The 26,055-nt window shown below is 41.4% G+C and overlaps 3 protein-coding genes and 1 long non-coding RNA gene across 6 annotated transcripts; all 4 read right to left on the minus strand.

The window, feature by feature from the left end:
* Window positions 1-135: 135 nt before the first annotated feature.
* On the minus strand, window positions 136-4,470 carry LOC115661461 (leucine-rich repeat receptor-like serine/threonine-protein kinase At1g17230). The gene is made up of 2 exons (XM_030583737.2): window positions 1,290-4,470; window positions 136-680 (listed from the first exon to the last, which is right to left on the minus strand). Exons 1-2 carry the CDS (start codon window positions 4,219-4,221, stop codon window positions 292-294), a joined length of 3,321 nt encoding a protein of 1,106 aa, XP_030439597.1. The 5' UTR covers window positions 4,222-4,470; the 3' UTR covers window positions 136-291.
* A 3,107-nt stretch (window positions 4,471-7,577) lies between these two features.
* LOC115661464 (probable glutathione S-transferase) lies at window positions 7,578-8,877 on the minus strand. Its single transcript, XM_056311560.1, has 2 exons — window positions 8,238-8,877; window positions 7,578-8,139 (listed from the first exon to the last, which is right to left on the minus strand). The coding sequence occupies exons 1-2, from the start codon at window positions 8,550-8,552 to the stop codon at window positions 7,795-7,797; spliced, it is 660 nt and encodes a 219-aa protein (XP_056167535.1). The 5' UTR covers window positions 8,553-8,877; the 3' UTR covers window positions 7,578-7,794.
* Window positions 8,878-9,240: 363 nt separating this feature from the next.
* On the minus strand, window positions 9,241-13,805 carry LOC115661463 (probable sugar phosphate/phosphate translocator At3g14410). Of its 3 annotated transcripts, XR_008816612.1 has the most exons (9): window positions 13,542-13,805; window positions 12,791-12,898; window positions 12,646-12,680; window positions 11,860-11,972; window positions 11,445-11,706; window positions 11,070-11,338; window positions 10,435-10,607; window positions 9,999-10,125; window positions 9,241-9,608 (listed from the first exon to the last, which is right to left on the minus strand). XR_008816612.1 is itself a non-coding variant. In XM_030583740.2 (8 exons), exons 1-7 carry the CDS (start codon window positions 13,638-13,640, stop codon window positions 10,462-10,464), a joined length of 1,017 nt encoding a protein of 338 aa, XP_030439600.1. In that variant the 5' UTR covers window positions 13,641-13,805; the 3' UTR covers window positions 9,241-9,608; window positions 10,435-10,461. The 3 variants fall into 3 exon arrangements, 2 of the variants coding, with proteins under 2 accessions (XP_030439600.1, XP_056167534.1); XM_030583740.2 differs by lacking the exon at window positions 9,999-10,125 and having other exon boundaries at window positions 10,435-10,592; XM_056311559.1 differs by lacking the exon at window positions 9,999-10,125.
* Window positions 13,806-15,090: 1,285 nt separating this feature from the next.
* On the minus strand, window positions 15,091-16,721 carry LOC115661465 (uncharacterized). Its single transcript, XR_004003091.2, has 2 exons — window positions 16,362-16,721; window positions 15,091-15,493 (listed from the first exon to the last, which is right to left on the minus strand). It is a non-coding gene; the product is annotated as an uncharacterized LOC115661465 (long non-coding RNA).
* Window positions 16,722-26,055: the final 9,334 nt, after the last annotated feature.

A 26,055-nucleotide genomic window follows, 5' to 3' on the forward strand; every position in this document is an offset into this window, starting at 1 on the left:
TTTGCCTTCAGTGATCCTATAGAGACCAGGAGACAATACTTTGTAGTCACACTACAAACCAGCATTCGAACAAATTATGAGCGACCCTGCAAAGTCAGAATTGCACACGCAAACGGAATTGCACTTTTTCTATGATGCCTCTGAAAGTAATTCTGTGCCCATTTGTGGTTGATTCGGGCATGAAACGATAACAAGTTATAATGCTTGGCATTTGGCTCTTAGATAGGAACCATATGAAGTGGCTTATGTTGCAGAAAATAACATGAATAACTAGAATGGTTTGAAAAGGTGCTAACTTTTGGAAGAGGCTTCTTCTTCTAAAGGGGTTTCTGATGTTGGAGACGCTGCAGAATCGCTCAGCAACTCCCTGGAATCGATCATCATCATGATCACCTCCTTCATAGTTGGCCGATTGAGCGGGGAAGTGCTCGTGCAGAACAATGCGATTTTGAGGAATAGAGACATCTCATCGACGGTGCTCTTGTCGGTCAAGTCTAGCCGCTTGTCGAATATTTCGGGTGTTGGCACTGCATCACGGACTGAACTCCTCACCCAGGAAACTAGGTCCCCTCCCTGCTCGAGGGGCTGAACAGGGGTTTTCCCGGTAATGAGCTCCAAGAGAACTACCCCAAAACTATATATGTCGCATTTTTCTGTAACTTTCATTGTATATGCATATTCTGGAGGGAAAAAACCCGAGCAATTAGCTAAATTTGGTGGAGCAAAACATAAAATCGGTTCAAACATTATCATGGAACATGTGACCAACAAGAGAACACCACTTCAACTATAAAATCTTGCTTTTCCACAGTACTATCATATTTTGAGGAAAATATGCAAGCAATTAACCAGTTAGATACAATAGAATGAGTTAGATATATAACTTATTTTTTTATCACCATTCTCGACCTCAAATTAGTGATTATGCATCAGATTTAACGAACATCAACACATCGAACCGTTCGTTCTAGAAATTGCTTTCATATAGTAATCAGAGAATGCTTCCAGAGGAAAATCCATAACGCCATCTCTCAGGAGATAAACCAATTATAAATCAAGCAAGCAAAAGGAATTAGTAAATGAACTAACAAGTGCTTAAAGTTCATTAAAAAATATTTCGAGCATGGAGGGTGATAGGAAAACATGATTGGTTACTGTTAATACAGCGGTATCAGCAGGGGAAGAGAGCACTTCTCCCACAGATAAATAAGCAAATAACTGAAGAAGATTGAATTAGAAATCAGACATACAACCACTGTTCACAGAGTTCCAGGGCACTTCGTTCTTACCTGGGGCAATGTAGCCGTATGAACCTGCAACAGCAGACATGGACTTTGAGTAGGAGTCGATCAACTTCGCCAAGCCAAAATCCCCAACATGAGCCTCGAGCAATTCATCGAGTAAGATGTTGTTGGATTTGATGTCACGGTGGATGATTTGAGGTTTGCAATCATAGTGGAGGTAGCACAGGCCCTCCGCCGCTCCTAAAGCAATTTTATAACGGTCATTCCATTCAAGCAAGTGCACCTGTTCATTGGAATGAAGCCGTTCTCCTAAGCTCCCATTTGCCATGTACTCGTATAAGAGAAGATTAGAGCCTTGACTGTAGCAGAAGCCATAGAGTTTCACGATGTTCCGATGCCTAATCTTTCCAAGGGTTGAAATCTCGGCAGTGAAGCTGCCATCATCACTGGCTCCCTCTCCATGCGACCTTAGTCTCTTCACAGCTATGACCTTGCCATCAGGCATTACAGCCTTGTACACTGTACCACAGGCTCCTCTTCCTATAACTGCACTCTCTGAAAAATTTTCTGTGGCTTCGAGGAGGTCCTGATATGTAAACCCGACTCTTGGAAAGTAATAATGATTCAACGAGTCAAGCTTTGTTTTATCTTCAAGAGAAACAAATTCGGGCACTGTGTGCTTGAAGGCCCGACAAATGCTGACTACAACGATCAGAGTTGTAAAACCTACTATCAGCGAGATAATGCTAACGATTTTCTCCTTGGATGAACCTTGTTTCATCCAGTTTGATCTTGGTGTCGGAGAAGGTGCTATTGATGGTTGGCAACAGCTGGAATCTGACATGCGTAATCCATTGTTACCAGCAAAATTCGTGGAATTCATTCTACGAAACACAGGAGTGTCTGGTACCACTCCTACCAACTTATTATTAGAGAGGTTACAGACCAAAAGGCTGAGAAGCTCCCCGATCGAATTGGGGATTTCGCCAACAAGTTGATTATCATTCAAGTAAAGAGACTCCAGCATCTGCAATTTCCCCAACTGTTCAGGGATTCTCCTGGCTAGATTGTTATGGCTGACATTCAGGGCGATCTGGAGAGCCGTAAGACAACCAAACTCAAGAGGAATCCCACCTGAAAATAAGTTCCCCCCCATCTGTAACTCTGTAAGCCGTCTTAGATTTCCCAAGGTACTAGGTATTTGACCTGTCAATCTGTTATCAGATAACTTGAGCAGTTCCAGATTGACAAGCTTCCCGAGTTCTTCCGGCAGAGAACCGCCAAACCTGTTTCGGCTGAGATCAAGCCTCTGTAGCCTAGTGCAGTTCCCAAGTTCAAGAGGAATACTTCCTGAGAGTCTGTTGGAAGAGACATTGAATGCCACAAGCTGCACCAAACCTCCAAGTTCAGGAGGTATCAAACCCACAAGGTGGTTATCTGATAAAAGGAGCCTCTCTAACTTGGGGAAGTTCCTGAACCCTGGAGGAATTAACCCTGAAAACCGGTTTTGCTGGAGTTCGAGAGCAGAAAGGTTTTGAAGCTTCTGGAGTTCCACAGGGAGGCTTCCAGTGAGCTGATTGTCCCCTAGCATCAACCGAGCGAGAGACTTGCAAACTTTCAAACTGTGAGGGATATTCCCAGATAAATGGTTGGACCCGATGCTAAGGAACATCAAACTTTGGTACTGGCAGAGATGCGCAGGTATCCTTCCGACGAGCTTATTTGCTGACAGGTCGAGAATGGAAAGATTACTATTCAGACCAAGAAGAGGAGGTATAGTTCCATGTAGCTGATTGTCGAAAAGTTGGAAGTCAACTAGATAAGTGAGGTTCTGAAGTTCTACAGGAATTGTGCCCGTCAAGTTATTTATCGACAGGTCTAGGCTTTCCAAAAGTCTGAGTTGCCCCAGCTCATTAGGAATGCTTCCCTGAAGCAGGTTCTCGAAGAGATGAAGCAAGCGGAGGTTGGGGATTCGACCCAGCTCTTTTGGAATGATTCCGCTTAACTGGTTTTCAGAGAGATCAATTTCAACAGTGCTTACGCAATCCCCTAGCTCTCGTGGAATTGTTCCATTCAACTCGTTGGTGTAGAGGTACAACCTCTTTAGACGGGTTAGCTTTCCAAATTCCTTGGGAATAGCTCCACTCAAAGAATTCTTATACAATGCAAGCAACTCAAGATTGCTAAGATTTCCAATTTCAGGAGGAATCTCGCCAGATAAAAAGTTTTGGTTAAGAATTAGAGAGTTCAGATTCTGAAGTTTATAAAGCTCTCTAGGGAGAGGACCCTGGAGCCTATTCTGTGCCAACCCCAGAACCTGCAAACTCTCGCACTCACCAATTTCCGAAGGTATCACACCCGAAAGAGAATTTGAACCTGCCCTAATGATCCCGAGGCTTTTCAGATTGCCAATCGTTGGGGGTATCGGGCCAGTCAAGTTGTTGCCATAAAGTTTGAGCTCTTCGAGCACGCTGAGTCTCCCAATTTCCAACGGTATGTTGCCATATAGATAGTTCTCGCAAAGGGAGAGCTTTCTGAGAGCAGTAATGTTGAAGAGCGGAACAGGTAATTCTCCATGAAACTTATTTGTGCAAAGGTCTAGGATTTCTAATTTACCACATCGGGCAAGTTCTCGAGGAATGGGGCCAGAAAACAGGTTCTTGGACACATTCAGCTCGACCAATTCAGGTAAGCCACAGAGGATTGGAGAGAAAAAACCGGACAAGCTAAGGGAATAAAGATTGACAGATATTACCTTGGAATCAACTGAACATGCTATTCCTGTCCAGTTGCAGGGGTCCAAATCCGAGGAATTCCAGTTTTGAAGGTTGTCATTGGGGTGGATGAGCGAGTTCTTGAACTCCAAAAGCGTACTGCCCTCTTCATTCAGACAAGTCACAACTAGGACATAGAATGGAAGTGTGAGCGCCCAATGAAGTATCTCCTTTTGGACAACGGAACTCCCTCGCCTCGACATTCCTAACGAGACAAAAATGCAAAAAATGTCTGCAAAAAATATTCTAGGACCCGGGTGCACGATCAGAGGTTGGGAAATCCCATTTCTTGTTCATGTGATAGGAGGAAGCAAGTTGAGAAAGGCATGTATGATCCAAAGCACAGTGACATTGGGTTTTTGATGATTCAATTGATAAGAAATAATGAACCAAATGGAGACAGGTTAAAGCCTAGCCGTCAATTTGGGATTCAAGGCAAACAGAGTTCAGGCAAACAGAGTTCAGTGGAACAAGGGAAAGTAATTTCATGAAAGATACAGTAAATGAGAAAGAGAAGCATCAACTAGGCACGCAAAGCAAACAAGCAAACAGTCACGGACAGAGAAGTATGGGATCACTGAAAGCAGTGATGAGGATTGCCATTGGGGACAACACTTGAATTGAGGCAAGAAGTCCTAGAAAACAGAGAAGATAAATAAACCCCGTGAGGCCATCAATAAAGGCAACGATGAGGAAGAGAGAGAGACAGGGACACACACCTAACCCTTCACAGAGAGAGAGAGACAGAGAGAGAGAGAGAGAGAGTGGATTACATGAGAATGGGAAAAAAAGAGAAGGGAAAGAGAAGGGTATTGATTGATTGATGAAGGCAAGCAAGTGGACAAACACCATGAAAGTCACGATCTCTCAGCTGTGTAACGCGTCAACGCTTCACTTTACAACACAGTGATGCTCCTCTCTCTCTCTCTCTCTCTCTCTCTGTTCACTAAAAATGGGTACTAGCTTCGTCTTCGTCGCCTTCAACAAATTCTGCAACACCCACTCACTCACTAACGTGGTGTTTGTGCAGCTCGCACGAGCTACAGCACTGTGCCCTCGAATGAAATGACCGAAAAGGCGTGATTTTTGGCACGAATTATTGATGGGTCTTCTTTTGCTTTAAACGGTGAGGATGGATTGGGACGGTTCATACCGATTTCGAAGATACACAAATCTCCGCCATTTTTGCTGGGCCTGCCAAGTTGGGTCTGTTCCATAACTCTCCGTATCCGTTTTTCTCTCTCTTTCATTTTTCTTCCTTCTTTTTCGGGGTGGGCAAGTCAAGAAGGTGATGATTATCCGAACGACCGCTTCGTTTCTGCTCGGTGGAGTGATCAGGAATCTTTCCTGGGCTCCTAGTGCCAACCTCGCCTCTTCCAGATCAACAACGAACACGAACAAATTTCAAATTTCTTCAAGATCTTTCTGCAGAAGGCATGTAAATCTAGTGGCCGAGCTCAGCCATGCATAGCAACAAAATCTTCATAACCTGACGAGTTCTCCACGCCATAGATGGAGAGATGCGTTTCGGGGTTCCATGAAAAAGGAAAGAACCGGAGAAACTCGGATGGCCAAAAGCAACCCAACCATGTGAGGTTCACTCATGACTCTTCGAGAAAATTGCATTGTGCTGGGGCGGGAGGAGAACTTTCGACGAGGGTCGCACTCGGCCACTGTCGATGGCGATGAGCCCCTCGCATGTCGATTTCCTGAAAAGAGTAACGAGAGGACATCGATTCATAAGATTGGTATTCTACAGTTTCTAACGTATCATCATAAGTTGACTATACTCAATACCTGAAAATACCTCTTTGTTCCTCGTCTAGGTATTTAGAAGGAAGTGACTACGCGCCGTATATTTTCGCGAAATACCAAGTTACAACGTTGGCGCTTGTGTTTTGATGGTTGTGGTGTACCCTTAAGAGGAAACATAGATCTTTATTTAACTCTCGAATTTTTTTTTTCTTGGGTAAGAAATGAGGGCAAAGCCCTAGAGTTATAGTAAAACTCGATCCCGTCTTATTTCCTATCAACAAAGTAAGTAAATCTTTCGATTTTAATTATGAAATATCTCAATTTTATTGAATGACAATCTGCGGATCTAACTCATAAAAGGCCTTCTCTTCACCTTGCAATCTGTATGCACGTACAAATATGGGGAAATCTACAAAAAAATATAATTATAAACTTGTTATACGGATGTCAATTTAATATTAAACCTTTTTAATTTGGCTAAACTGGTTTTAAACCTTTCAACGATTTACTAATATAATCCTTCCAGCCAATTTTAACTGGAAATCGCTGACGTGGATGTGATCGTTCTACGTGGCATAACTGGTGCTGACGTGAACAATTTTTTAAAAATTTTAAAAACCTTCTTTTCATTATTTTTTTCATTGTGGGCGGGTGAGGGTTGCCAGCGGATCTAGCCGGCACTGGACAAGGGCATCTTGAGACGCTTTTTTGGCCACCAGCGAGGTCACAGACCAGTGAAGGGAAATAAGAAAAAAGAAAAAAAATGGAAAAAAAAGAAAAACATACAAAAAAAATTTAAAAATTTTCTTATGTGCGGTGCCACGTAGGACGGTTAGCGTCCACGTTAGAAATTTTCGATCAAAATTGATAAGAAGGGCTACATTGACAAATCATCAAAAAATTTAAAATAAAATTGATAAAATTAAAAAGTTTAAAACTAAATTGACGTCGGTACACCAGGCTTAAAACTTTTTTTTGGTAATTATCCCTGCAGAAATGAGGCCTGAAGGAGGGACGGAGCTTTGAACATTTTGTCAGTGAAGTCAATAATTTTATGCTTTCTCCTCTGATGGCTTCTGGTCTTTTCATCCTCCAATGGGGTCAAGTTTGCAGTTTCAAAAATTTAGTGGAGTCAACATCCATAATAGAGGCGAAATATTCCATATACATGTAAAATCTCGTAGGTGTCAACATCTATAAGCCACTAGAAGTTCCTAGACTTCTGTCAAGGAGACAAATGGGCTTTTGCCATTAGGCCATCAATCCAATAGGGGCTACGCGCTGCATAGAAAATTGGTGGGACAATATCATTTTCGATTTCCATAATCGTTTGAGCGATGCTAAGTATACGATAATCTACACCGTAATTTTGCGTACGACATAGACTAATCTTCGTACCAAATTCAAGCCGTCATTAAAAGTTCCCCACATAGCATTTCCCTTTTACTCGAACAAGAGGGAATAGGGCTTGACAGGAACATGCAAAGAAAGGCTTACCATCATCAGATCAGATGCATCGTTGTGCTGAATTTTCGGAGTATTTCTAGCGAAAAAATAATTGAAATGTTTCGACGGAGGGTCTTACATATATGTTCCATGGGTGCTTTGATCAATTCAGCCTTTGGTCATTAACCAACTCCTTCGGCCATCAAAGCATTATATATCGTTTTGGTGTATTCATCATGGTGAATAGGGTGAATAGGCCCTAAAGGTAACGGTCAAAATTGATGCCCAACATCATTTATTATGAGATTGAATCCGAGCTAACGTATATATATGTCAAGCGTACTTGCTCATAGCTAGCTAAGAAAAATCATATTATTTGTCGATGTGATACTTAAACTCTATTAGAAGAATTACAGATGGTGTGGAGCTGTGTTCCGCAACTCTATAATCATACATCATTAGGCCAAGAACGTGTTATTAGCTTCCTAATCACAAGCTTTATTCGTATCATTCCTTACAGCAAGCAGGAGATGAAAACGACACCCACATCTAATCCAACCTGAGAACTTCAGCTTTCACTCGACCCCAAACCTCTTCTTGAGCTCTAGCACGAACCCGTGAACCTTCTGAGGGTCGGGAAGCGACCTGGACACGCTCTCCCGGAGCATGCACCTCTTGGCCCACGCCACGAGCTTGGGGCACTCGGCCTCGATGCTGAAATCCCCGCAGGTCTCGTACGCATGGAACCAGCTGTAGTACGGGACGAGAGCCACGTCCACGAACCCAAAGACCTCCCCTCCGAAGAAGGGCTTGTCCCCAAGCTCTCCTTCCAAAAGCTTGAGGCTCTCCACGAACTCCTTCTTCGCTGCCTCTTGCTCCTCTCCCTTTGTGGACCATATCTTTCGTCCAAGGTCATATATCTGCATTTCAAGATGACACAGCCGTCTTTTTAACGTGGTCAAAAGCTCCTGCATCGACAACATGCTTAGTGTCGTGTCTCGACAAGAGAAACACTCACCTTCTTGTCGACGAAGTCGGCCCAGAACCGGGCTTGAGCTCTCTCGTAAGGATCGGACGGCATCAACGGCGACTTGTCGTGCCACACCTCGTCGATGTACTGAACCTCGATGAGAGACTCGCAGACCGGCTTCCCGTTGTGGATGAGGACCGGGATTTTCTTGTGGACGGGGTTCATCTCCAGGAGCAAAGGGCTCTTGTTCCTCAGATCCTCCTCCTTGTACTCATAGGCGATCCCTTTCTCCGCCAGGGCAATTCTCACCCTCATCCCAAAAGGGCTGGGCCAGAAATCCAAAAGAACCACCTCTTCAGCCATTTATTTCTTCAACAGAGAAGTTGATGGTAACTGCAAAGTAACGCAGCTAAATATGATGCAGACGTTGCTTCTTATACGAGCTCTCTGGCCTTGTCACAGGCAACGGATTTGAGGGAGACGCCTGAATTGGATTGAGTATATTTATAGATGGTTTCATATAAGTCGGTTTAGACTAGTTACTGCATTTTTTTCAAAGTGCCTTTAAGCCAAGAAGCTCCAGGATTTTCCAGAGAGAAGCAGATGCCTTGATCCCATTGCCTTTTCCTCATCTAGAGTGTTCTATCTCCTTCTTGAAAGGTTGATGGAGGATCAAGAGATATGATATAAAATTTCGCTTAGTCTTTCCGCAAAATTGGACCCTACACCCACAGTTGTCGTCATTCTTGGACTTCAGAGACGTGCCAAAATGAAAACAACACACTGTCCAGTTCCGGTGAGGTCTTACACGAGAATTTGAACTGCGGGATTATCATCGATTGTCTGATTCTATCACAATTAGAAGGTCGATTCCCACAATCAACTCCACAGAAAAAGCAGACTCTCATAAATGCAACTTGCTCTGTCTATGATATTATCCATGATATAACATTCTATCTGTGTCTGAATAATAACAGTATATAGCGATCATACCACACCTGAGAGTTCTGTTTTCATTTATCCTTCTGCCCTTGGTGAAAAGTCACTGGTATTCAGAAACCATTCTCTGGTTTTCACATCACTAATTATGCATATTAACTTAATTCAGTTGCAACTGCGGCATCTACATACATCATGTTATCATCCTATCAAGTGTTCTGGACATTAAATTGCATACGGTGAGACCTCACAAATCTTTCATGATTTACGGACCATTTCCTCCGCAGTTTCAATCTACAAACAAATCATGGTGTGACATATGAAACATTTTAAAAACAGTGAAAAAAGAATCAGTATAATTTTCTTCATGCGATGATACAGTTGGTGGGCTCGCCATGCCTCTAGGGATCATTTTCTCCGCTTCACGGGTCGGTTCTGCTCCACTATAACAAAAAGAATTCTCTAGAAGCAGCTCTGAACCTGCAACATTAAAACGCATTATGCCAAAACTCTAATTCACTTATTTTTGTAAATGAACAAAACACACTGCAGATGGATCTTCTCAAGCAGGCAGCTAAACTACAAAATGGTTTGCGCAACAAACACAACATATAACCAGAAGATAGACGCTTATCTTGGACTTGCGATTAATATACTTCCAAGCAAACCGACCACGAGATCGTTTAGCATGATAGGAAAAGTACAGGATTGATAGGACGGGGAAGTATAGCAAATTTCCATGCAAAAGAAAGGAGCTAATAATGTTCTTTTATATATATATATATATCATATATTCCTCAAGTTGGCAGTTTACTAAATAAAAAACACTAAGAGGATATGAGTCGGTAAATTTAAGAATAGGAAATATACCACGAATCTTGGAACTTGCCAACATCAAGTTTGTGAAGACTCTTCTTTTTCCTCCTATTTTATCTTGAAAAGAAAACTAATGTCCAACTCATTTTTGTAGAGAACTTCAATCTTAATCCCAAGGAATCTGTCACAGGCAAAAAACTTTTAATTGGGCGTTCTTGAAAAATCAGATGAATGACAAACCATCTGGATTTACGTGTAATGCTGAATCAAACAGATAGCACGGAAGTTGAAAATGAGTTTTACCAATCAGGAACAGGGCCATTCAAGATCCTGAGTGAGATATTGAACGTGACTGACCAATTGCAGGATTGTAAGATGTTAAGAAGCAATGAAAGGAATGGAAGAGTAAACAATTCTAGAAGCAAAAAAAAAAATCAAGAAAATAGATATGGGAGATCTTAAAGGACATTAGAGCATGCAGAAGCTATACCTGGGGTGTCCTCTGAATTGTTTGTTTCTACTTCTCAGAAGCCAATGATGATGACGATGTCAATTGCATAGATTCAGTACGTTGCTTGTCATCGGAGCTGCCTCGAGAAGCTTCTTTCTTTAACTTATGGTTGTTATATGCTGCTACACCAGCAATGGCTGCAATTTTAATTTCTGTAAGTACTACTAAGAGAACTAGCACCCAAAAAATTCAATGAAGTTCCTTGAGTTTGCTACTGGCATAGTTATCTAGCCATTGCTTGCAAGATCCTTATGGACCTAGATTCTCAAATTAGTAAAATCATAGAAGAAAAAATGAGATGGAGATTTTTTAGGAAAATTATGACAACTATCTAGAGACACAAAAATCTGTCTATTAAGCATAAACAATTTAAAATGAGTCCCATTAAATCCAAGATACTGTTCACAGAGCATTCGGTAACATTTTAGATGTGTGTATAATCCTCAAGCATGACAATTTTGCTAGCAACATCACAAGATGTAACAATAAGATCAGATATAGTATGGAAGATTCATGAGAAGAAAGCCTTGGGAAATAGAGGCAAACATTAAACCTTAAAGAGAGATCAGATCACTGTATAGAAAACTGAAGAAGAAATGTGTTGAGATACTTACCAATGCCATAACCGAAAAGATTTATCAATGTGAGCTTTGTATCGGCAAAGAGAAGGGCAGACAGTAACACCACCACCCAATCTTTGACAACGCCCGCAACACGTATGGTCAGAGCACTTGTATGAGTTATCACCAGGAAAACTGACAAATTGAGTGCAAAGGTACATAGAGAGTTGAGTGTCAAAATAAGGGCATGAAAGTCCCATGTTCCACGAGCATCCATCTTGGGCTTCTCTAGAAAGATCCAAGGGATAAATAGGCAAATCGCACTGCACAGAGGAGATCATCCCATGGCATGATCAGAAGTTTCCATAGTTAATTCTAAACAGTTCCTTTCCAAACAAATTGACAATTAAGTTTCAGAAGGGAACATACCTGCAGGGGCTCACATAATACATAAGAGATATGGGATTTAACTTGAGTCCTTTCCTCTTTACCAGAATCTCCATGAAAATAAGTCTCAAAGCTTCCCCAACGACACCACCCATCTGGTAAACAACACCAATCCAGCTTATGTTTATTTCCCCATAAGATGCAACTAAGACTCCAAAACTTATCACTGACATAATCAAAAGCATTCTGCAGCTCATCACTTCAAGTCCTGCTGCCACTCCAAGAATGAAAACAGCTACTGGCACTGCACAAATTATTTGGCAATAGCATTTCAGGACGATATCACTTATCTACTGAAAGAAGCAATGGACTGCCATGGTACAACTATCTGAACTTCACTAAATACGTGAACACAAAGTTTTACAAGAACTTTTAAAGAAGAATAGAAAGAACGTACTGATCGCCTTCAACATCTGTGCAAATGCAACAGAAATGTAAAGGTAGGCAGTGTTCCCCAGCCAAAGGGTCATTGCGAACATTGCACCAATCGGGATCACTGAGGTAGTATATCTGGAGATGAAGAGAACTATAACATATAAGGCAATGATACTTGCAAGTACACTACTAGGAAAATAGATTACTCTTGGTAAATAATACTCAGAACTTTCGAACAGCAGGCTCCAGCCAAAAAAAAGCCAATTTTAACTTTATAGGGTCTGTATTTTAGTTGATATGCAGACATTACCACTTGTACTTGTATGTTTTCTAATAAAAGATTAGTTCAAATTTGTTCCTTGCAGACCTCTTTTATCCACAGGCAAGTGATGGCACTGACTGTGAGAAAGAATGGGCGATGATATAACACCAAAGATCTCTTCAGCATGCCAATGTGGTCCTATTAATGCAGCTAAAGGCATTTTACTTGATGAAACCACAATTAGCTTTATCAATAACGACTGGTTAGCAGCAAATATTAAATTTGAAACCCAACCCCCACAAAGTTTGTCCTTCAGTCTACCATTTTGTTTGTTTAAATAACTCAATGAAGGGGCTGATTTAATCTCTCACAAAGTGACACGATGCATTAAAATTAAACTCTCGGAAATAACTGCCAGTAACATTCCAAGAAAATAATATCAAAACTCTAGCATTTAGCCATAAAGAATTGCATTACAATAGGAGAATAATAACAAAAAGTTTCTCTATTTTTTCCCCTTGGAACCAAACCTATCTCAGTACTTACATTTCTAGCGTCATCCCTTCTTCCACCTTCATTATCTGCAATCAAATCAATAATCATGATCCACAATTAGGTTTAACAAGCTGAAATTTGCAGCGAAAGACCATCACAGGATTATAGGACTGTAATAGATCCTAATACTAAGTACCTTGAAAACTTTTGTAAGCAGAAAACACAGGACAGAGGAGAAGACCATGTGAAGTAGAGTCAACCCAAGAGGATATGGGAAGTTGATCTCCTTTGATGACAGAACCCACTGCATTTTACAGCATAGGTGGACATCAGTTCGGAATTTATACATATATTTGAGACCATGTTCTAGTTAGCACCGCATTTTACAACATAGGTGGACATCAGTTCGGAATTTATACATATATTTGAGACCATGCTCTAGTTAGCACTGCATATCGAGCTTTAAATTGCAACTTCAGCGAGAGCACCATTACAGTGTGGTGTGACCATATTCATTCATGAAGCAAGCATCTGTCTGCATACAAAAGTGAATTAACAAAGCTGGCTCAACACGGATCCTCATTCCAAATTCCACAAGCTAATTGTCCATTACAATCATGATATGAACTAAATCTAAAATTTCGAGCAAGGCAGACATTATAGCTAATGTCCGACCCATTTTGCTCCGTTCAACCTCGTCTCCTCCAAAATCTGGATCGCATCTAACCTATAGAACTATGCCAGTCCAGCTTAGCAACTCCGAAACCAACTAGCCGCTCAAAATCGCACGGAGCAAGCGCGATGGACTCCAATCGAGCGCCATCGACACGCGACCGCAGCTCTCGCTATCCAAAATCACTAGAATCCACAAGGGAAACGCAAAATGCGGCGTCATTGAGCGGCGGCGCGGTCGCGCCGGCGAACGAATCAGGGGCGAGAAAACCGACCTTGTTGAAGAAGATCTGGCCGCTGGAGAGGGCGATGTAGAGGAGGAGGTAGGCGTAGGTCACCGCTCCCTCGCTGAGAAACGATCTCCGATCCGCCATTTGCGGCGAGCAATCGCGGAGCGCAGGACCGGACCGTTCAATGGATCGGCGAGATTGACGCCCGACGCAGCCGCGAGCTCCCGTTCATGCAGCGGGAACGAGCCCTTCCTTCTTCTTCTTCGCGTTTAATGGCGCTTCGAGTTCAGTGCACTGCAAGTTCTCTTTACTGCGTGCCAGGAAGTCAAACGTCGAGCTCTGGAAAAGCAAAGAGCAACCCCGGCAGGGCCGGGCCGGTGGACCAGGGCCCAAGGCCGGTGCTTAAGCCCAAGTCTCGCTGTCCAACCTCTGAGGCCAGTCCACCCGGATTATGGGCTTTTTGGGTGGGCCCGTCGGCAGTCAGGCCCAAGCCCACGAGCGGGTCTAAGTTTGTTGTGCATTTCAGCGAAAATTCCTGAAAACATACAGCGAGATAATTTGCTGGTATTGTTGGTCCCCTGCTTCTCTATCTCTCTCTTTTCTATTTGGGATAATGATACAAATGATCTCTGAATTTTGGCCTAACGTGTCTTAACTTTTAATTTGTTTAATGTGGTCCTTCAACTTTTAATTTGTTCATTGTGATCTCTAGACTTTTAGTACATGTTCAATGTAGTCCTTAAATTATATGAAAATACTCAATGTAGTCCTTTCATCAATTCAATATCATGGACAATATTGAATATTTTCATATAGTCTAGGGGCTAATTTGAACATATACCAAAAGTTCAGGGACTACATTGAACGTATTAAAAGTTGATGGACCATATTGTACATTGGACTAAAGTTCAAGGACCACATTGAACAAATTAAAAGTTTAAGATCAAATCACACATTAGGCCAAAGTTCATGGATCATTTGTGTCATTTTCCCTTTCTATTTCTAGTTTTTGTTCCCGTGGGAATATTTGACCTCTCTATTAGATGGAACTACACTTTCCAGGACATGAGTTTCATCTTGTTCCTATGTGACACGAGCATTTTGGTCAATACCATTGATCTGCTCTCTGTCTCTAGTAACTCAGTGTCATTCCAAATACTTTTAGACTGCGATTGGTCGTCCGGATTTCTAATCAGAATAGGACTTGATAGGATAGGATAAGAAATCCTAAAATTTTGTCATATCCTATCTATTGTTTGATGGACTATAGACTTAAAGTCGGATATTTTTATATCTTATCCTATCCATTGTTTAGTGGAAACCGGATATCAATGTAAATGACATATATGCCCCTATGTAGTGCCCATAAAATAATATCGAATCTTATAATCATAAAAATATCTTTGTGTGATTTAACATTATTAAAAAACTATTCTTTGCCAAAAATGACAAAAACTGCACTACTGGAAAATGCTAGATTGCAAAAAGAACATTGTTCAGAAAACATATGATTTTAAGAAATAGAAACCTTGCTTACTTCTTCAAATACCACAACAACTATGAACAATGCTCCTGACTTCACAAGAATAGCACATTCAGAAAACATATGATTCCAAGAAATAGCGAAAAGAACATTGTTCGACGTTGTTCATTTTCATAAAAGCAACAAAGGCAACACACCAATTACTTATAGTAAAAAAATTAGGGATAACTTTCCCTTTCCAACTCTTACAAATGTACTACAACCCATCGCTCCTACTCTACCTAACTCACCGAATACCACAAAAGCTATAAACCAAGCTCCAAACTTCACAAGACATAGCACATTCAAAAAACAAATCATTAGTCTTTCCCGTCTATCATCTTGGAGAAGCTGTTCCTCGTGCAACTAGTTCTTCAAGATCATTTAGAAACGCATTTTCTTTATCTATTGTCCATACACATCGGTCTTCTTTGTTCCCCTTCCTTGAGTTGACTGAAATCGTTACCTTCCATTCCTAAATATAGACAAGCCTTGGTGATTGTTGTTTGAACAATGAATGAATATGGACAACAGATATGAGCATGAATCCAACAAATTTAAGTCAAATTTCTACAAGCTATCAGCCAAAAGAATTCTGCCATACCAAATGGAAAAGGCAAATACAATATAGACATATTGAGAGCAGAGAGATTTAAGGATGAATTAGGAACTAAAAACGAAGAGAGAGCCTGCAGCGCCCGTCCATGGATAATATGCAATCCAACTCTCATGAAGTTGTGAACAAACCTAACCCTGCCTTTGACTACTTAGCAAAACATAGAGAGACCTTCAACTTCAAGTAGAGGGTTTACTCAGAGAAAATAACATCACAATACATAATACAAATCAATGACAGATAATGACAATTAAAAGTTGATTTTCTATTAGCCATCTTATGAAGATGAAGTATCCTTTTCAATCATGGCTAGACAAGGAAAACTGATGAGTCCTCTTAACAAGCCAAAAACAAAAAAAGAAAGGAAGAAAGAAGAAAAGCATGAACTAAAGTCAGGCGTAAGAGGGAAGCAGATTCCCTCTTGTAATTTGGCAGCTTGTTCTTGTCCTTTCGATTACTCCACAAATGTAAAAAGAATATTTTAAAGACAAGTAGGAGACTCAACTTTCCCACAGGAAAAGCATAGAAAGTTGAGCATGAACATAGCAAGCACAAGTAAACTAGCACCGAGAAATCTAGCATTTAAAGAAGCATGATTTCTCTGTCATGTAAAACCCGATTTACATAATCAATATTAGCAAAGGCCTCTTAAAACTGTGCAGAGGACATGACATGTACAATAAAAAACATATTCCACGAGCTATAATGCGGCGGGAACGACACCCACCTCGGTTCCAAAGGCAAATTAGCGAGCGAGGCGCGGCGGCAACTCAAAATCGGTGAGGTGCAACTCAAGAGCTCAACTGTGCTAAGCAAGCGACAGGAGAGGAGAGTCTGAGAGATAGAGAGTGAGAATGAGGTTATAAGAGAGAGGAGACGTGTTAGGATAGGGAATCTGGTTTCGCAATTGACAGGGCAACCTCAAGAAAAACGATGGCATGTTTCGATTCATCGAGAACCGAATAGAGAGACTCCACCCTAAACGAGAATTCGCAAGCCAAAAAAAATGAGACAAGAAAGAGAGAAATAGAGCCATACCCACAAATGATTGCACCTATGAAAGCTAATATAAACCGAGGAAGGAACTCATGAACCTTGTAAAGAGTGCGAATATCGATGCACAGAGAGAGGGAGAGAGAGTGACGCAGCGTTCAGCGAATAATTCAAGCAAAACCTTGCTTAGAGAAAGAAATCTCGAAATTCAATATTAATAATAATGTTCTGTCCTTAAAAAAAAACCCTAAAACAAGCTTATATATCCCTAAACCAAACCCTACTAGGATTATAAAACATAAAATATCAAAATTACAAAACTGCCCTTAAAATTAAAACCCATAAAAATATTAAAATAATAGAAAAACTCATGTAAACGATCCCGAATCGCTAAAATCCATCTTTAGTCACAGCCAAAGGTGGTGAGTTTTGTTCAGAACACCGTGTCGCTTCAAAAGACCGAATTTGAGCCCGATCCGATATCGTCAACCGGGTTCGCCGGTTCTAGTCGCATCACCGTTTCGCCTTCCGTTTGGACTTCTGCCTGTCCAACCGGTCCAGAAACGCACCACTAATAGATTTTACATCATTCTCCTCCACTTGAAAAGAACTCGTCCTCGAGTTAAAATCAGGATCTGGATATAACGGCTCTGCGGACTCATGAAACGGAGATAAATCAGCAGCATTGAAAGTGTTAGATATGCCCATACTATGTGGAAGGTCTATAACATAAGCATTATCGTTGATATTCTTGCTGACAGTGTAAGGCCCATACTTCTTTTGCTGCAATTTGCTATAAGATCCAACTGGTAATCGCTCTTTATGAAGAAAAACCATGACCTGATCACCTACCACAAACACCTGCTTCTGCCTGTGCTTATCTGCTGCAGCTTTATCCTTCTGATTAGCTTCCTCTAGCTTCTGTTGGACTTCATGATGCACTTCCACAATCTGTTTAGCCATATGATCTGCCGCTACACTCTTATCCGCTTGCTTAGGCAACCGTACTAAATCCAGAGTATGCTGAGGCGCCTTTGTATAAACAACGGAAAAATGCAACCTGCCAATAGAACTATGAACTGCATTATTATAAGCAAACTCTGCCTGTGATAAAGCAACATCCCACTGCTTCGGCTTATCTCCACAAATGCTTCGAATCAAGTTTCCCAAAGTTCTATTAACCACCTTTGTTTGTCCATCAGTCTGCGGGTGAGCAGTGCTACTGAAATTCAAAGATGAATCAAACAGTTTCCATAAAGTCCGCCAAAAATGCCCTAGAAATTTGTTGTCCCTATCAAAGGTAATAGACTTAGGAACACCATGCCAACGAACCACCTCTTTAAAGAATAACCTGGCCGCACTTACTGCATCAGAAGTCTTTCTACAAGGAATGAAGTGCGCCATCTTGGAAAATCTATCAGCTACAACAAAAACAGAATCCACACCTCTTTGTGTTCGTGGCAAACCAAGCACAAAATCCATGGAAAGATCTTCCCATATATTGTCAGGAACAGGTAATGGCATATACAGACCTGTATTCTTAGACTTCCCCTTAGCAGTCTGGCAAACATAACACTTTTGTACGTACTTGCTAATATCTCTACGCAACTGGGGCTAGTAAAATCGCTCCCGAACTGCAGCAATAGTTTTATCACGACCCAGGTGTGCAGCTAATCCTCCATCATGCAAATCACGAATTACCTTCTCTCGTAATGATGTTCGAGGAAGGCAAAGCTGGTTGCTACGCATCAAATAGCCATCCTGCACATAAAACTCTTGCACAGGTTGACCAGCAGCACATGACTTCCAAATTTGCCCAAAGTCATCAGCATCTGCATAACAGTCTTTCAACTGCTCAAACCCCAAGATGTCTTGTCTTAATGTAATCAACAAGCCAGCTCTCCTACTCAATGCATCTGCTACGACATTATGCACACCTGACTTGTGCTGTAATCTTAAAGGAAATTTTTGCAAAAATTGACACCATCGCGCATGCATATGTTTGATAATCCTCTTCTGACTATTTAGATACTTCAAAGCTTCATGATCAGAATAAATGACAAATTCTTTCCCAATAAGATAAATGCTCCAAGGTCTTCAAAGCCCTTACGACAGAATAGAATTCTTTGTCATAAGTGCTCCACTTCTGTCTCACCTCGCTAAGCTTCTCACTGAAATAGCAAATTGGTCTACGCTCTTAAGACAAAACAGCTCCTATACCAACTCCACTGGCATCACAGTCCACTTCAAACAGTTTATCAAAATCAGGTAAGGCAAGAACAGGTGCAGTACATAACTTTTCCTTCAGAATAGCAAAACTATTCTCTACTTCCTCTCCCCATAGAAATTTTCCTTTCTTCATACATTCAGTAATCGGGGCTGCGATAGTACTGAAATTCTTAATAAATCGCCGATAGAAAGTAGCCAACCCATGAAAACTCCTAACGTCAGAAACTGTTTTAGGAGTCGGCAACTCCCTGATTGCTCTTACCTTCGCCTCATCGACCTCTATTCCTTCAGCAGTAATAATAAACCCCAAGAATAACAGCTTATTAGTTAAAAAACTGCACTTCTTAAGATTAACATACAACTTATTAATCTGCAAAGCTGTCAACACCTCCCTTAAGTGCATTAGATGATCATCCTCAGTCTTACTATAAATCAGGATATCATCAAAATAAACTACAATGAATTTGCCAATAAAAGATTTCAAAACCTGATTCATAAGTCTCAAGAAAGTGCTTAGAGCATTGGAAAGTCCGAAAGGCATTACCAACCATTCGTACAACCTCTCCTTTGTCTTGAAAGCTGTTTTCCACTCATCTCCAGGCTGAATCCGAATCTGATGGTACCCATTCTTCAAATCCAGCTTCGAGAACCACTTAGCACCGTGCAACCTATCCAGCATGTCATCCAATCTCGGAATTGGAAACTTGTAACTCACGATTATTTTATTAATGGCCCTGCTATCTACACACATCCGCCAACTCCCATCTTTTTTAGGAGTTAACAAGGCCGGAACAGCACATGGGCTCATGCTATTCTGAATGTGTCCCTTTCGTAACAACTCCTCCACCTTCTCTTTTAGAATCTCGCTCTCTTGAGGACTCATCCTGTAGCGTGGTAAATTAGGCAGACTAGCACCAGGAATTAAGTCTATATGGTGCTGAATATCGCGCATAGGCGGCAACCCATCTGAGATCTCTACAGGCATTAGCTCACTAAACTCCTTCAATAAAGGCTTAATTGATTCGGGCTGCTCCTCCACTTGTAATTGAGCCTCTGGCTCGAATGCCTGTTTCACTATTAACGCGTGAATCTATCGGGTCTCCTTAATCTCAGCTTCAAATTTCCTTGTAAGGGTAAGGAAATTATTTTCAGCAGCTTGTTTTCCTTTATTCTTTAGTGGCAGCAACATGTACTTCACTCCATCCTTCACGAGGTTATACTGATTGCTCCTTCCCGAATGCTGCACATCTACATCAAATTGCCACGGCCTCCCAAACAACACGTGACATACATCCATGTCTACCACATCACAATACAGTTCATCATGATATTTTCCAATGGAGAATGGAATTTTACATCGTTCAATCACCTGAATGCTTTCCGCTCCAGATTTAATCCACCTTAACGTATAGGGATTTGGATGGTTTTCCACGGGCATTCCCAGCTTCTTCACTGCCTCTTTCCCAATGATATTCTCCATGCTTCCACTATCAATAACCACAGTAAATATTTTGTCCAGAATAGTGCACCTAGTTCGGAATAACTGATGGCGCTGCGAATCATCTTCCTATTTTGGGGCCAACATCATCCTGTGCACCACACAATTTACTTCCCCTTTTTCATCTTCAAAATCATCTTCTTCACCATCTAGCTCACAGCAATACCCTTCTTCTTCCTCATCTCTCGCTGCCACGTTTACGGTTTTTCTCTGAGGGCATTCATTAGATCGGTGTCTAGGTTGATTACACCTGTAACACTTTATCGCAGCTGGTTTAGCATAAGGGTTAGGGTTCGCAGTTTTCTGTGCTTGAGTCCCCTTATACCTCGGCTCGTTCATAGGACGCTTTTCTAATGCCTTATCTTCTTGATTTCGCCCTAGGTTGTTGCGGTTTTGAAGCCACTCTTCTCTATCAAACTGCTCGAATTGAAATCTCGATAATTTTCGTATGCTCTTTTTCCCTTGTCTTACTGCATCAATTCTACCTTCATCGCCATATTCTTCGCTTCAGTTAAATTTCGCAGAAACTGCACCCCAATTTTATCTCGAATGAAGGGTTTCAAACCATCGAGATATCTGGCCACCTGCTGTCCCTCCGTCTCCGCTAGATTATTCCGCTCCGCCAATCTCATAAATTCGGCCGTATACTCATGTACAGTCCGATTGCCCTGCTGGCAACGTTGGTACTGCTAATTTGTTCATATTCGGGTGGAAGGAACTCCTGTTTCAGCAGCCTCCTCATCCTAGTCTAAGTTCGAACTCTATCTTTCCCTTCTCGCTCCCTCTTATTCTGCAATCTCTCCCACCATGCAGACACACCCCCCTTTAATCTACAGGCTACTAATTGCACCCTTTTCTCACCAGGGGTCTCCATATAATCGAAAAATTTATCTATATCAGCAATCCAATCCAAAAATTCTTCTATGCCCAAACTTCCATTAAAATAAGGAATATCGACTTTCAATTTAAAGTCGTTCCCTTCACGATCGTCGTAACGTCGTCTTCCATCTCTCCTATCATATCCTCTTTGAAATTGTCTATGACGATGTCTGCCGTCATAATCAGCACGTTCCTCATCAAAATAATCGTTTTCTTCTTCTTCCGAACTCTCTGAAAATAGAGGGTTATTCAGCCTGCGGACAGGAACAGGCCTATCAACAGGATCACCGCGAGCAAGATCTACACCCGGTCTTCTGCCGTTTCGCCGATTCCGGTTCACATCAACGCCGAGACCTTCGAATCGATCTGTTAACTCGTCAAATCGTTCTTCGAAACGACGAAGACTTTGATTGATTCGTTGATCCAGGCGTTCCATTAAACACTGCTCCAAACGTTGCAGCGCGTCGTCCCCAAGGGTTGGAGCTCTAGTCTCCTGATCATCGTCACAAAGACCACCGCCAGTTGCCATAGGCTCTGATACCACCCCTGACGCAGCGTTTAGCGAATAATTCAAGCAAAACCTTGTTTAGAGAAAGAAATCTCGAAATTCAATATTAATGATAATGTTCTGTCCTTCAAAAAGAACCCTAAAACAAGCTTATATATTCCTAAACCAAACCCTACTAGGATTATAAAACATAAAATTACAAAATTACAAAACTGCCTTTAAAATTAAAACCCATAAAAATATTAAAATAATAGAAAAACCCATGTAAACGATCTCGAATCGCTAAAATCCATCGTTAATCACAGCCAAAGGCAGTGAGTTTTGTTCAGAACGCCGTTTCGCTTCAAACGACCGAATTTGAGCCCGATTCGATGTCGTCAACCGGGTTCACCGGTTCTAGTCGTATCACCGTTTCGCCTTCCGTTTGGACTTCTGTCTGTCCAACCGGTCCAAAAACGCACCACTAATAGATTTTGCATCAGAGAGACACACACGAAACCTTGCGAGAAAGCAAAATCGCCTGTGGCTCGTCACTGGAGATGGAGCTTGAATTCGTCTGATTAAAGCTACGAAGAAGAAGACACTTTGACTCTTGTTGCTTCCGTGAAGTATTTTCGTGAAACATTAATGTGAGAGGAGTCGAAGGAGAAGGAAAAGGAGAGTGTAGGGTGGGTTTTCTAAAAATTAACTGGACAAGAAAAATCCTATTCGGGTCTATCCCATCTCCTCCTAGGATTTTTTAATCCGATCTATATACCTTCTATATCTGACGTTATCCCGTCCTGAGCAACTACCAAACACAAGATAGGATAAAACATATCCTATCCCGATTTTTATCTGGACGACCAAATGCAACCTTAGATGCTTTTTTCCGGATGTATCAGCTAAAGCTTGAGATTTCTTTTGTTCACTTTTTCTTTGGGTTGGCATGAGAGGATTGTTAATAGCCAATCCCCCGCCGTTTCTTCTCTCGGGTTCTAATGCTGGTGTGTTGGTTTCTTCTATCACCTCATTTAATGCTAGGAAGCTGCCTCACTGTCCTTGCATTGCACCACTATGGAGGCATGCGCACGTGGTACCTGTCGTATACTTTGCATAGATCCATTTCTTTCAGCGTCATGTGTCCTCATATATTGATTCAAAGCTGTACTGTGCATGTTTAGTACGGAGAGCAAGTAGAGCAAGATAATGGCTATGCGTAGTCTTTAATTGCTCCAGTTTTGGCGGGGAGCATCGTCGTGATGTCACTGATGAAGTAGAGGGCGAGACATGGACGGGTCCGATCAATGGATGCATGACACATTGTGCTACCCATGGGAAAGGGACTTGTGAAATTCCCTCAGCGATGCTCCATAGTCCATATCGTGAAAACGTTTATCAAATGGACCGCTGATTCTGCCCTCGGCACGTATCCAATAGCAGTTTGTCCTGTTAATTTTTCATCTGTGGAGGCTATGGAAGCTCATGGCTTTCCCAATATTCCCACAGAAAGCAGCTTATTTGTCCTTGAGCAGCAAGTCCCATGATTGGCTCCACGATATACGAGTATCGGAAGGTTTTAAGACATGGAAAGAGATAAGAATGAGGAATTGCGGGGACCAGTATTGGAGCCTGCTGTGATTGTGGCTGTGAGATATTGAGCTTTAGTATCTTTTCTTTGGTAGCGTCCTTGAAAAGGTATTTGGTTAATCCATCCTTTTGTTTCTTCGAGAATACGATTGTTGTACTTATTCAGCAGCACTCGAATATCTAGGGGTCTGTCAAAGAGCACCTAATTTTGTTCAAGATTACGACTTTGTATACCTTCCTATAGTATTTTCACTACTAGTTTTCCTTCTTTCAGCATTGAACATCCAATTTCTTAGTGTCGTATTCATGGTGGCTTCTAGAACCTGCTGAGACTTTTGCAGCAAGTAAATATGTAAAGGGTCTAAATTTTAAAGTGGGGTTTCATCATAAGAGGGAAGGTGAATCACATTTCCTTTTTTAGATTGAAAATTTACATAAAAGATTGTAACTTTCAGGGAAGCAGATAAACTTAGCTGCCACATCCAGGATTGTATATAATTTAACTAGTAATGGAACTGTCGCTCCTGGAAAAGCAAAAGGCCCACGAATTTCAGGAGCGGTCCGATTTTTATCCACAGCTTCAGTTTCTCCTGGTGACCTGGTGGTTCTGTTCCTAGAGGAGCTCACGAATCTGCAAGATACCTCAACTACACTGGTGTATTTAATACGCAACGAAAGACACTTACAATTCAAAATCTATTGAAGTCGATGCATCACAGAACAGAAAGTTTGGACAGGTTAATGTAGGACCTTATTGGTTCTGAAGCTTTCCCGAATGAAGAAAGCGACTTTTTTCAAGTACCCACCACTGTCAGTGTGCTGGAAAATACCAATGTTTTAGTCTGCTTGCGCAAGGGATATTCCTCATGGTCATGGAAAGAACATGCAAGGCTGTGGCTCACCTCCTCCTGCACATAATGGACAAAGCATTTGTCGTTTTTAGTGTCTGAATACAAAATGGGCATTGTCAGTCCATACCAAATCCCTCCACTACATCAGCATTAAGGAACAGTTATGGCACAATGGTAAGTGAACGAGTACGACCAAAGTATCCCATGGGTTTGCAATCTCTAGTTGATGGAGTGATTGCGAAATTCAAATGAGCTATAGGCTGAGGTTTCCCATTTGTTAGCATGAGTCACACGTTGAGACCTCATAAAAGCTCACATGATTGTCTGCACGGGCTTATGGTGCAAAACTAATAGCTGAACCTTTGCTTCATTTTGCAAAATGGAGAATTTTCCCTTACTGAGATTTAGCTTAGGCTGGCAGTCACCAATAACCATCACCTCCATTAGGGCTCTACGAGGACCTGTACGCAGAGTGCTAGGAAGGACAGATCATAATAGACGTATCATGCCATGTCATCTACCAGGAAATTGTGTATAATTTCACTTTCCTCTAGTAGTTCTTCAATCGTAGAGCTCGAACGACTAACTAGAGCGAACAAGGGTCGCCCAAATGAGAAGAAGCAGATAGTTCCGTTCACGTCTCTTTCGTTTCATTTTCACTTTGTCATGACTTCAATTCAAGTAGAAATAGACTGAGAGTACTAGGTACAAGCTGCAGTGACTTCATTCGCGGGCATTGTTAAGGCAAATGGACAGAGAGAACCTAAGATTGGCCAGTGAGCTAACCTTCAAATTTCAATCGTCACCACTTCATCTCTTTCTTGTTATTAATTCTTTTTGTCTGTTACTCTCAATCAGTATTAGCCGCCTCATAGCTTTCTTTGATGAGGGCATGGAGTTTGGAAATCTTATGGACCTCATTCATTTTGCGGCTCAAATAATAGAATTATTAGATTCTTGGCTTTCTCCCTACAAGAGATAAATTTGTGCTCAAACAAGTGATAAATGAAAGTGAAGTTTCTTTCTCCTGGATGTTTTACCAGATGAGATAAATATTTCCTGATTAGAGCTGCTGATTTGATATTCTTATTTTTCACACTATTTCGAAGAACTAGTATGTTTTTTCACCCCTATTATCTGGAGTCTCTAGACCAAAATTAAAAGACGGTTTGATGAGATCACTTTCTCGCTTTCCTTCGGAAGTTTTATCATGCTTAGGCGGACTTTCTTGCGTCAAATGGAGCAGATGAATTTCCACCCAAAGCAACTCTTGAAACGGCTGATAAGCTATTCGATAATGTTGTAATCCGAGTGATCATCATATAGGGGTAATAATCAACCAGCTCATGAGCAGGTCAGTATAGCAACTTGACAAGTTGAAACTAATCTCATTAGTCCACGATTTCCATCGTCATCCTGCATATCAACTTGGAAGACTTTCATCCATGGTGCGTCTGTGCGGATAAGCGTCTCAACATTTAGTTGTTATTTCCCCTTGCACCCATTTTGTACGTCTTTCTAAATATATTATGAATACGATGCTTCGATTATTATTGGAAGGAATTTTAAACTATTCGGCCCATTTTCTAATGCCGAGTAACTTGGCACACCATTTTGTGTCAAGTTGAATGGCTGCATCTGTTGAAGTCTCTCATTATTGTGGTTGAATTGCTAAACAATCATCTGCTGTCTTCTGATCTCAGGGAAAGATTTTGAGCTCTGTCTACTCAAAAAAGGTCGATTTTTCATACAGGAGGCTTTTGGTTAGCATGACAGAAAAGGAATAGGAATTGTTAGAAGATGATCCAGAGACCAGGGTCTGCCATTATCACTGATATCAACCTGACTGATCATGATAAGCAATTTTCTCATTATGAATGCAAAACTGGGCCAG

This window comes from Syzygium oleosum, unplaced genomic scaffold, assembly GCF_021117445.2.
Source record: "Syzygium oleosum isolate NSW1041296 unplaced genomic scaffold, Sole_v2.1 Sole_v2.05, whole genome shotgun sequence".
NCBI classification, from domain to species: Eukaryota; Viridiplantae; Streptophyta; class Magnoliopsida; order Myrtales; family Myrtaceae; genus Syzygium; species Syzygium oleosum.